Source organism: Taudactylus pleione, unplaced genomic scaffold (assembly GCF_031769625.1).
Source record: "Taudactylus pleione unplaced genomic scaffold, aTauple2 ptg000244l, whole genome shotgun sequence".
NCBI classification, from domain to species: domain Eukaryota; kingdom Metazoa; phylum Chordata; class Amphibia; order Anura; family Myobatrachidae; genus Taudactylus; species Taudactylus pleione.
The window spans coordinates 11,532,399-11,545,146 of NW_028284646.1; the positions used below are offsets into that span (position 1 = coordinate 11,532,399).

Below are 12,748 nucleotides of genomic sequence, written 5' to 3' on the forward strand. Positions count from 1 at the left end.
AGGACCCAAGGACAATTCCATCTTGCACCTCTTTTTTTCTTTGAATTATGTACTGTTTGGGGCCTAGTTTTTCAAACTGCCATCCTGTCTGCCACTGCAGTGTCACTCCTAGATGGACCACGTGTTTGTGCCGCCCACTCGTATCTCTTAGCATAGTCATCCAGCTACCTCGGTGCAACCTTTTGGATATAAAAACACTATTGTGAGGTGTGAGGTGTTCAGAATAGACTGGAAATGAGTGGAAATCAAGGTTATTGAGGTTAATAATAGCATAGGAGCAGAAAAACACACAAATTCTGTGATTTTAGCTGTTTTTATGCTTTTTTTGAAAAAAATACAGATCCAAAACACAAAACCCAGAACCCAAAACACGGAAGGGTGGTTTTGGCAAAACCAATCCAGATCCAAAACATGAAGAAAGATCCAGATCCAAAACCAAAACACAAAACACGAAAAGTGGCCGGTGCACACCCCTAGTTTTAAGTGATGTTGCCCATAGCAACCAATCAGATTCTACTTAACATTTAACTAGAACCTTCTAGAAGATAATAGCTAGAATCTGATTGGTTGCTATGGGCAACATCATTTTTAAAACTCTCTTCTAAAAACTCTCACTTTAGTAAATTTACCCCTAAGTCTTAGAACATAGGGTTTACTTGTCACTGCTTTTTATCTCTAATACCCAAACCTGTTCTGGCAGCATGCTGCTCTTAGTACTATAGTTTCGACTGCAGGAAACAATAGTACGAAGAGCACTTTCACTGCAGGACACACCCCTGAGTGGCAATAGATATGCCCATAGATTGAGCTAAACACGCCCATTGGGCGGAGCCAGACATACCCCCTTGGCGCAGCACTACGCTCAGCACATTCTACTACCATTTACAATCTCCCTGAAACTAATTTTCAAAAGTAGGCAAGTATGATATTAACATTGTGTTTTGGTAAAACCGTCCTCACAGGTTTTGGATCTGTATTTTTTTAAGCAAATGATAAACTCAATAACATTAATTTCCAGTCAATTTTGACCACCTCACAGCTCACAATTTTCCTCCAGTTTAGGCCGAAAGGTTGCATAAACACATGGCAGTTCAACTTCCAACATAGCCCATCTAGGAAACAGAGTGGCACTGCATTGCAAACAGGATAGCAGTTTAATACAAACTATATGATGCTTTAGAATGTTTTCTTTAATCAAGAACTAGATCAGAGGCCCAAAATGGAGGTGGAGTATGTAGTGAAAGAGAGATTGATTACATAATTACCTACTCTCTCGGAATTTGCAGGAAGCTTCTGAATTTTCAGAGAGCCCTCCAAACCCCTGGAAGAGTATCTGGATCTCCTGCATCCTGCCCACTTCCTAGGGAAGTGCACAGGATGGGGAGATAATTGCAGTGAATCGCGGCTCCGTATGGCGAGAGCGGGACTAAATGATGTAAAAGTTCCTAATGACAGGAACCCGGCCCTGCCCTCCAAAGTAGCCAACTGTGTCTGGTCTCCAGGCATCTCCCGGGGAGCAGATTACAAAAGTCTGTAAGTATGATTGACTAATTGATTACTCATTAGTTTATTACTGCTATGAAAAAAACAAAGTAGAGAAGTGGAAAATTATATTAAAAAACAAGCAACCAAAATTGGTGAAAGTGGTGCATTAATTAATTAATTAATTGATTGATTTAAGTAATTGATTTGATTAAGAAAATTAAATTTAAGGCAATAAACGACTACATTGTCACAGAGCCGTAACTAGACTTTTTGGTGCCCTGTGCTAGAAAGAGCATTGGCGCCCCCTTCATTTTTCAAAGGGACATAATGCACCCAAAAAAGGGCCATGGCTTCATGGGGAAGGGCCAGGGAAGAGCTAGTGGAGGCCAGGAGATGCTGGGGATGAAATAAGAGGAAGCTACAAGTGAGAATGATAATAAACAGAAATTTGACAGGCCCAAACAGCACCCCCAGACCTGTGGTGCCCTGTGCGATGGCGCCAGCCGCACTACCCTAGCTATGGCCCAGCATTGTCAGTAGCCAAAGATTTCTCACAAGGTTTAAAGAGAAGACAAGAATCTTAATAATTGCACTGCAGAGCAGCTAAGTCCAAATCAGCCTATCTTATACTATGAAGAGGAGACTGACCTGCTGGCCATACTAACCCCCCCCCCCCCCAATTGGGTAACACACCCCTGTAGTTTGTGTATGAGGGATAATACACACAATTACATTTTGATAAATGACTAACAAAAAATAATTGGCCACCAACTGCAACCCACTGTGCAGATATTAAGGCATTGGCCCTTGACCTACTGACCATTAGTGATCTTAAATACTTCAGTACCGTGGCCTGATATTTTTAGTATACATCGCTTATATGTACGTGAACAAAACAAATTGGGGGACAGCGAACAGAGGTAGTACAAACAGCAACAGAAGAAATTAGTTTATTCCACTTTTTTTAAATTTGCAGCTCAGCTGACACTGCGTGCAGTCACAGCGCTTATATGTACATGAACAAAATGCACTGAGGGACGGAGCACAGACGTAGTACAAACAACAATAGAAGAAATACATTTTTTCCATTTTTTTTTTAATTCGCAGCTCAGCTGACACTGCGTGCAGTCACCATGCTTTGTACTTGAACAAAAATGCACTAGGTGACACCGCATTCATTTTTTTTACTTTTTCCACAAATGACAACTGCGGAGTCATCCTGCTTATATCGCAGTGGGGTATGAACTGCGGAGTCGTAGTGCGGCACCACTGTGTGACAGTTAAGACTAGTAATAAATAATACTATTATTCCTGCACTATAAAAATAATAAACAATGATTTGCTATCTGCCTGTACTGTAAATCTAGCTCAGCCAATATTAACAGTGTTTAATACTAAGGGGACTGGAGTAGAAATAGCACAGCAACCACTGGACACAAGTTGTGGATATACACAACAGCAGCCTCTGGACACAGGGACTGGAGTTGACACAGCACAGCAGCAGCCCCTGGAACCACCGGGCACGTTAGCCTAAGCTGGAGTCAGTGTGAAATGGTGCCCAAATCACAGCGGGAGGGACTTATATAGAATCCAAGACCATAAGAATGATGTTTTGCCTCGATTTGGAATCTGAGCAAGGCGGATTCACATGGTTCGGTTAAGTTCGGGTGGGCTCAGTTTTCAGAAAACCGAGCCCACACATCTCTAATACTTTGTACAGAGGAGCAGCAGAGAAAGCCCACATGCAAGAGGCTGCATGTGGACTGGATTCAAATGAAATGTAGAATGTTTGCTTTGATGAGGGCCCTCCTCCTCCTCGATGGGAACTGTATGAAGTTCCTCCTTTTTTTCCTCCTGGTCCAAAGTCAGGACTGGGGCCTCCTCCTCCAGTCAGACATGGATCCTCCTCCTCCACAGGAGATGGAGCTGGGATATCTTCCTCCTCAAAAGATATAGCTGGGGCCTCCTAGGGATGGCCATCGACCATCGTTTTTTGGAAATCATCGATGGTCGCCAGCCGAATAGTTTTACTATTGATGGCAACCAGATGGTTTCCCGCCATTGATGATAGCCATGGCCTGATGGTTCCCACTCTTGACAGTGCTGTATTGTGTGTAAGGGCCAAAGCTGGGGGCGGTGCAGGGCTGCTGACTGACAGCTGAGCCTGTCATGTCAGCTATAGAGTAAGGTGGACCATCAGCATACTGGCATGCTGTATGTGTGAGACAAGGACTTGGGATGCCGATTGACCACCTCGCTCAATAGCTGACATGACAGGCTTAGCAGCACTGCACCACCCCCAGCTCCAGCTCTTACACACAGTGTGCCAGATCATGATGCCAATGGAGACTCCTCCCTCAGGACCCACCCCCGTCTCAGAAGTTGACCTGCCGCCGCGCATGTGCAAAGGAAATTGCCCAGCTGCACAGGCAGTCTCTTCTGTGCATGCACAAATCTTTGATGGTCTAAACCATTGATGGTTCCGAACTAAATAGTTTGTTACTGTTGATGGTTCATGCCACCATCCATATTGATGGTAAGTTCACTGATGGTCAACCCTAGGGCCTACTCCTTCAGTCACACATGTATCCTCCTCCTCCACAAGAGATGTAGCTGGGGCCTCCTCCTTCTCACAAGATATAGATGGGACCTCCTCCACCAGCAAGACATGGTTCCTCCTCCTCCTCCACAGGAGACGGAGCTGGGAAATCCTCCTCCTCAAAAGATATTATATATGTTGTGACTAGTTCTGTACTATCTTCAAGGGGGTGTATATAAGCAGCTGCTAGACCCTGTAGGGTAACATCGCTACAAATTCCACCAACGAATAAAAGGGGGGATGGATCTAAGCTATTGATTACTGTTAAGGAGATATGCAATCTTAACACTTATTGAATCGCTTAATGTCAGTATATAGATGTCACAGTAAGTAGAATCAGTAGAATCAGGGGCGTATCTACAGGGTGACCCTTAAGTCTGGACACATAGGCAAAAGAGCATATTTTCCAAAAATTAAATGATGTGCATTAAATTCATCTGCTATCTTTCGATATGACCATCCTTCACGTCCACTGAGAAGTACCACTTCAATTCTTTCTTTTTTCAACAAAGCCATATTTAATGTGTGTTGTTAAAAAAAATATAGTTAATGAGATTTTCTATGTGTCCAGACTTTAGGGACACCCTGTAAAATGGGTGCAGGGTGTGCAGGGCACATGGACCCCTGGATCCAAGGGGGCCCAGACCACACACCCATATTTTTAATACTTCTCTGTTGTCCTACGTTGGCGGTAGCAGCACTGCACAAATCACCTGGAAAGTGGCTGCTGTGGCTCCCTATGCTGCACCCTCCTTGTCCATTTCCCCGGTGATCTGTGCATGTGCAGACTAGTGCCCAGAGTCTACTACGGTGCTCAATGTGTCGCCGGCCACCAGGGAGAGAGGAGGGGGCCCGGTCGGCCCATCCTCTCTTAATATACCTGTGAGTAGAATATACCATATAAGTTGTAAAACATAAAGTGGATAACACAATGCAGTATTTATAGGTTAATAACTATAAGCAATGTGAGTGACCAAATAAATGATGCATATAGCGATAGATGGTGATAGTGTGTTAGGTTTTATTGGGAAGGCACAGTACTATCATACTTAATGTCCTATTGTGGACTATGCTGCATGTTACTGTGCCAGCAACAGTCACTGATCACTGTAATGCACCTTATTATAATGTTCGGGGGAATGATGGTATCCCATTCTTGGAAGTGCAGGGGATGGTGTGAGACCACAAGTGGTGCAAGTCCTGCCAGGGTAGTCTGCTCTGGATGGGTGGCATCCCGTGCCCTCCATTTGTGTCTTGCTGTGCGTTCCCCTTTTGGTGAGCGGTATCTTCATGTTGTTGCCCTGCACTCCTGATTCTGCCCCCAATGCTAAGGGCTGACCCGTAGTGCGTCCGCACTCGGGAGTAGGACCAGCTACAGAAAACCCAGTCTAGCATGTAAGTGCTTGTCCTCGCCTCTTTTCCTCATTACTCCCGCAGATTTGTTTTTATCTCTGCATAAGGAAGGGGGGGGCAGAGCTTTCATTGTACCCCAAGATCTGTTGCCGGCCCTGATCGGGAGTCACTTGTGTTCTGCAGGACTTCCGGCTACCACGATCTCACACGATGCTGCGGTCCCTCAGCGGTGGCCCCCGACTCCACAGCATGTTCTGTGAAATATAATACATGATTATTTTTCATTTTTGGTGTTGTGTTTTGAACAATATGGCATCTTGCATGTGGGGCAAGGATGGCGCAGCATATTAGTCCCAATAAAGTGCTAGGATTAGTGGCCATTTTCCCCAAACTGTGAATGTGCACCTACCACAATGAGGTAACACATAGACAATAACAATGGCAGCAATAGGCGCTACACCTAAAGGATGTCCACAAAGTCCACGAAAAAAGTTATGTCTTGTCGTAAAATAATTTTTCACACTCCACTTCTAATGCGACGCTGCTATTTCTCCAATAACACTGTTGTACTGTATGTCAGTAGATGAATCTAATGCAATAAGGGGTAGATGTACTAAGCCACAGAGAGAGAAAAAGTACCAAGCAATCAGCTTCTAATTGTCATTTCTCAAACACAGCCTGTAAAGTGACAGTTAGGAGCTGATTGGTGGATACTCCTACTTTAGTGGAGGTAACGGCATAGTTACCGACATTTCGGTGCAGCAGGGAGAGTGGGGGCGGTTTCAGTAGGCAGAACAGGGGTGTGCCGATGCAATTGCGTTATTGCGACCCGCCCCCACTTTATAATGCTGATATTACGACATTGTAAAGCAGGGGGCAGAGCTACAATGACGCAATTGAACGCGAATTGCTTCTTCAAACCCCCAAATTGCCCACTATCGCTGCGGGCACGGGGGTTGCAGCCGTCATTCTGGGGGGCTTGCCTACTTTTGTGGGGTGCCAGGAGCAGCACCCGATTTTCGGGAGGCTCTCGGCAGTCCCAGGAGAGTAGGCAAGTATGGGTAATGGGGAGTGTCAGCAAAAAATGCAGGCGTGTCGTGACTGTTTTGTGGGTGTGTCGCATCCTGTGTCTGCAATCCCGCATGGAAAAAAAAAGTCTCTGGCGTCTTAGTGAGTACGCCCATTCTACGCGACCAGAGGGTGACTCAGAAGACCAATATTCAAAGGATCTGCTTCTTTGTACATGGATGCTTGAATTAGCCGTAGGGGGAGCGTCTCAATACATTACTGGGCGTCTGTGACATTTGCATATTTTCGCACAACAGTTGCATATGGAATCGCAGCAGCAATGACATTATCACACAACTCTGAATCAGGCCCAGAATACAATAAAATGTGTTTGAAAAAATACTTATTTGACATAAAACTTAAAATTGATATCACACAATACATATACACTTCCCATTATCAAGTATAACACACATGGCATTAATAGTGATATGTTCATATAGTATGTTATACAGACCTGATGTCATAAGCAATGGCCTCCACCTGCACCTAGAAAAACAGGTGGGTGAGGATGATGTGGAGCAGATGGAGACCGCACATGATGGTACCTCGCCGGTCTGGCTGATAAATCTGCCAGAAGACACAGGAGATGTCCGGGTTGTATGCCTGGCAGAGGAGAAGGAATAAGCAGGAAACTACATTTAGCCAAAGAGTGAGGAGGATTCACAAGGGGATTTCAACTGCGTATGTATCCCTTTTCCTTCTTCACTATCATGTGCCAGCAATTTTCCTGACTATACAGAGTGCCAGCAATCTCACTAACTACATGGTGTGCCAGCAATCTCATTACCCAAACAGCATGCCAGAACTCTCACTAACCATACAGCGCGCCGGCACTCAGGCCCAGATTAAGTTGGGGGCAACAGGGGCAGTCGTCCCGGGGCCCCCACACACAGGAGGGCCCCCACACACAAACCCGGCTGGCAACGCAGGGACTAGGGGCACAGGTGGACTGCTGCCTGCGCTGCTGCATGATCAGCAGGGTGCAGGCAGATACCTATAAGGGGATAGTCCGGGGATCTGCAGCGCTTAGTAACTTTATTGTCATAGTGTCATCAGGGGGAGGAGGCACTGTGGCTGTATTGGAGGGGGACAAGGGCCCCCACAACTTAGTTGCCCCGAGGCCCCCACATGACTTAATCCGGCCCTGCCGGCACTCTCATTAACCATATTGTATACCAGCAATCTCATTACCCATACTGCGTTCCGGAACTCTCACTAACCATACAGCATGCCAGCAAGCTCATTAACCATACAGAGTGCCAGCAATCTCACTAATCATACAGCATGCCAGTAATCTCACTAACCATACAGTGTGATGACACTCTCATTAACCATACTGCATACCGGAACTTTTGCTAACCATACAGCATGCCGGCACTCTCATTAACCATACTGTATACCAGCAATCTCATTACCCATACTGTGTTCCGGAACTCTCACTAACCGTACAGCGTGCCAGCAAGCTTATTAACCATATTGCGTGACGGCAATCTCACTGACTATACAGAGTAGTGGCAATCTCACTAACTATATAGCGTGCCGGCAATCTCACTGACAATACAGCGTGCCAGCACTCTCACTAACTGTACTGTGTATCAGCAATCTCATTACCCATACTGCGTTCCGGCACTCTCACTAACCATACAGCGTGTCTGCATTCTCACTAACTATACTGTATGCTGGCAATCTCACTAACTATGTTTAGCCACCAGTTCAAATCCTGACAGGAGAAGCCCAACAGGAGGAGATCCAGATGCCAGCTGGTATGGACTCTAACCCTCTCCCCCCCCTCCATCCCTAACCATCACTTAGGGGTACCTAACCCTAAGTCCCCCCTGGGGGTGCCTAAACCTAACCCCCCTTCCCGCACCCTAAACCTACCCACAGTGGTGCCTAACCCAAACCCTCCTCTCTAGGGGTGCCTAACCCTAATCTCCCCCCAAAAACCTAACCCTAGTCCCGCTACACTCCCTAAACCTGACCCTACCCCCCTGCGGCTAACGCTAAGGATGCCCCGGACTTACCTCGCTTGGGCTGGCGTCCTTCAACGTTCCAGCATCAGGATTAAGATAGACGTTGGTATTTCAACGACTATCTTAAGTCCCCCGTCAGGCTTACCCTGTCGGGATATAGACCGGCAGCATTTAGTCCGCCGGTCTATAAACTGCATCCCCTCACTAATTATAACAAAGAAATGCAGTAATTTATGCCATTAAGACCATTAATTGAGGCTTTTCTATCAGAACAATTGTACAATACATAGAACAATTAAATTACCAGGAGCCACAAGGTCTTCATGTACTTTTTCACTCGATGAAATATACCTTTAAAAATAAACAGCAATATATACATATGTTATTAATGAGGAAAATTACATTAGTATTACACCAGAATAAGAATTTATGTCTCTCAGGGTGTGGGGATAACAGAAAGATAGGGATAAATAGGACATTGTATTATCCGTACATCCGAGAGCTATGATGCTCTCAGTCACCTCCATGCAGGGTCGGACCTACCGGCGATGTAGCCGGTACATTGCACCAGGGCCCGTAGCAATGAAAGGGACCACAGCTGGTGGCATTATCAGAGAGCAGTACTAATAAAGGGTCACACTGACTCATTACACTACGCCTCAGCTGGTCACGGGCCATAACTAAGGAGAGGCGGTCCGGCCGGTGAAGAAGATAAGACCCCTTCCTTTAGTATCCTCTAGCTGTCACTATACACTAGAGTTACTCCATTCTAAAGCTGGGTACACAGGACCCAGTGATACATTGCACACGCCGTACACAATGCACAATTCCGTGTACAATGCCATAAATGTACAGCCACATAATAAGAAAATAACACCCACTTGTATATACATAACAAAAATGTTCTACATGCACAAGTCTTTGCCATGCAAGCCAGGGACTATCTGTGTTATTTATTTGAATAACATCTAACAAATATAGACTTACCATTCTCTCCCATCTCCCTGATCTCCTGCATGAGATGGGCCTCATATGCCTCCGGGCTGGTATACTTCTCTGCAAAGAAAATAAATGATTACAAACACTATTAAGTCATGTATTGTCCAGCATCGGGCTAGTGAACTAGACTTCTGACTAGACACCTACCAAATCCCAAACATACGAAACGTCTACCACACAGAGGGGCCTATTTATCAAAAACAGTTGCTGAAAATCCCAGTTTTCGGGGGAAACACACAAATACGTATTATGAAGCAGGAACCACAGCAGATATCTCCATACCAGCCGCGATCCCTCCATTTTTGACAGCAATGCTGACCTCTCTGCCAACCATAGTGCTGCCCACCACAATAACACATAAAATAAGAAATATGGGATAAATTAAGTTCATTAAGTGCCAATTTTCCTGGAACTAGTTGTGAGACATAATTGGAAACCGTGTTAGTGCTATATATAACAAACCAGCAGTAATGCCTAGTGTAGTCTGACTTTCATTTTATTCTCTCTCCCCCCTTCCTCTCTCTTCCCCACCCAACACTTTCTCCCCACCTCTTCTCCCTCCCTATACTGTCTCTCTCTCTGTCACCGCCCCCTCACTCTTTCCTGTAAGGTCACTGACACTGGTGGGAGGGGTCAGACCAGCTGTAACTACCAGCCAACGTGATGACATCATTTTATCAGCAATCACTTTTTCTTTATAGAGATTGGAAAAACGTATTTGATAAATAAAAACTCACCATGTATTTTCATATAGGCCGGAATTTCTGGGGTTGTATCTGTAGATAATAAAATATATTGAATTGTAACATTATCTAAAACCCATATTTGGCCATTCAATGACATTATTTAAGAAAGGAAATTGTTAAAATAAAGTATACAAATAACAGAGACACAGGGACATGAGGATCTATGGGCCTTATTCATCAAGAATCGCAATTGCTAAGTTGCACGCAGGCTATAAATACTGCATATGATGTATGCACGCAGGCTATAGATATATGATGTATGCATGCAGGCTATAGATACATGATGTATGCACGCAGGCTATAGATACATGATGTATGCATGCAGGCTATAGGTACATGATGTATGCACGCAGGCAGCTTTGCAATTGTGACCCTTGCAGATATGGCAATACACAGGAGGGATCACGCCTCCTGCTGCATTACTTACCCGAGCTGCATTGTTCCAATTCAGCATCGGATACTCTGCGGAACATCGGCCGGCTAAGGTGACCCATGGGGATAAGGGAAAGAGGCCAGGAAATCTCCATCAGCCGACAGAGGCCCTGATTCAGAGCCGGACGCTCTGACAGAGCACTCGCTCTGAATCAGGGCGTCTTTATTTTTTAATGGAGCGGCCTCCTGGCCGTTCGCATTGCTGTGGGTTGACACCCACAGCTAATGCGAGCGGCCAGGATGATGGTCACGATGGTCAAGACCATCAAGACCATTGGGCTTGCAATGAGACCCTTGTGGTAGGGTCTCGTGGTCGCAAGCCCCAGAGAGCTTTCGGCTCAAACAGAGCCGAAAGCTCTCCCACTGACATCACTTGTGATGTCAGTGGGGCCGTCCCCAGACTGTAGGCATTCTCATGGGAACGCCTCCGTCTGGGCTGCCACCCCCCCGGCCCGACCACCGAAGGGGGCGTGCTGTCACTCAACAATGACAGCACGCCCCCTTTGGTGCGAGACCCGGAGCGACGGATTGCCTGTCGCTATCCGGGTCTCGCGCATGCAAACGACGGAGCCGGCTCCGTCGTGCGCATGCGCTCTGGGCCAAAATCGACCCGGTTGCGAACGGTCAGCGCTTGCGACCAGGTCTGAATCAGGCTGGTCTCTTCCCTCCCTCCTAACGACAGCACCACGCCTCCTTTTCAGGAAATGGAGGCCATCATCTCCCTGTCCACAAACGGTGGCAGACTGTAACTGTCAATCAATAGTCTGCTGCCAGACTGCGTGCGGGATCACAGACCCATTCAACACAAGCGCAGAACGGGTCAGGTGCCTGCGCAGATTCTGAAATCACATGTGCAGTACGGGCCCTGAGTGTTTGCACACAGAGCAACAGCAGACTGTCAGTGATTGACAGTCTGCTGCCATTTCGGTGCAGGGTGTGGGGCTGCAAAGACCTCCGTTTCCGTTGGTGGTGAGGGAACAGGCCAGGATCTTCATCGGCTGACGGAGATTTCCTGGCCTCTTTTCCTCTTCTGCGATAGCCGGGCTGTGTGACCCCATGGTCACTCAGCCAGACAGGGAGTACTATACGCTGATGACCGGACGCTACGTCCATGGACGCAGGTCGGATCATCAATGTATGCAGGAGACGTGATGCCTCCTGCTGCGTTAACATAACTGCAAGGTCGGAATTGCAAAGCTGCTTGCGTGCAGCTTTGCAATTCCATCCTATGCTGAATCACCTCCACAGTCTCAAGTCAAGTTCTGAGACTACAAAAATTTAAAATTGCCTTTCAGATTGACTGAGTTAAGGCCCATAATCAACATTATGTATAATAAAGATCTTAAAAAGTATTTTTTTTTTACTTGGGAGTTTTAATAAAGCTTGGAGAGAAATAAAATTGGAGATTAATAACACCAACCAATCAGCTCCTAACTGTCACTTTACAGGCTATGGCCCCATTTATTAACGAGTTTAATCATCAAAACGAGTCATAAATGTCACTGTGTATGATAAATGGTGCTCCAGCCAATCAGCTCCCAACTGTCCTTTTTCTAACAGTTGACAATTGGGATCTGATTGGCTGGAGCACTATTATACACAGTGAAATTTATCACTGTAAAGTGACAGTTAGGAGCTGATTGGTTGGTGCTATTTATCTCTAATTTTATCTCTCTCCAAGCTTTATTAACTCTCCCCCTAATTTTATAAAGTTTGTTTTCACCACTTTAATAATTACATAAATAGAAAGCAAAGAGCCCCACGTGTGACAGGAAGAGCTGTTTATGACGGTAAAAGGGCTCTTTGCACTTGATAAATAGGTCCATAATTCTAAATAAATTGATTTAGAACCCTTTACTGTAATAAATAAATATAAATTAATTGTCACTTACCTTCCGATAATATGCCGAATAGGCAAATCAAGCAAAAAACAAAGAGCATTTTCATATCACTGTCGCACTCGCTATCCCTCACTACTCTGAGAGTGAGACCACAGGTCCCCATCATGGACTCAGCTCACAGCCTGTGATGTCATAATGTTACCTATTACATGGGATGCAGCCACCAGTCTGTATTGGGCTCACTATATT

General features: G+C 45.7%; 1 protein-coding gene across 1 annotated transcript in view; it reads right to left on the bottom strand.

Annotated features, from left to right (window-relative positions):
- LOC148516671 (uncharacterized) overlaps window positions 1-11,716 on the bottom strand; it is a 38,542-nt gene extending 26,826 nt beyond the window's left edge. Inside the window, exons 1-3 of the mRNA XM_088479738.1 lie at window positions 11,611-11,716; window positions 10,218-10,256; window positions 9,469-9,537 (exon numbers count right to left, since the gene is read on the bottom strand). Coding sequence (XP_088335864.1) covers window positions 9,469-9,537; window positions 10,218-10,256; window positions 11,611-11,716 — 214 coding nt within the window. The remainder of the gene's footprint in view (window positions 1-9,468; window positions 9,538-10,217; window positions 10,257-11,610) is intronic.
- Window positions 11,717-12,748: the final 1,032 nt, after the last annotated feature.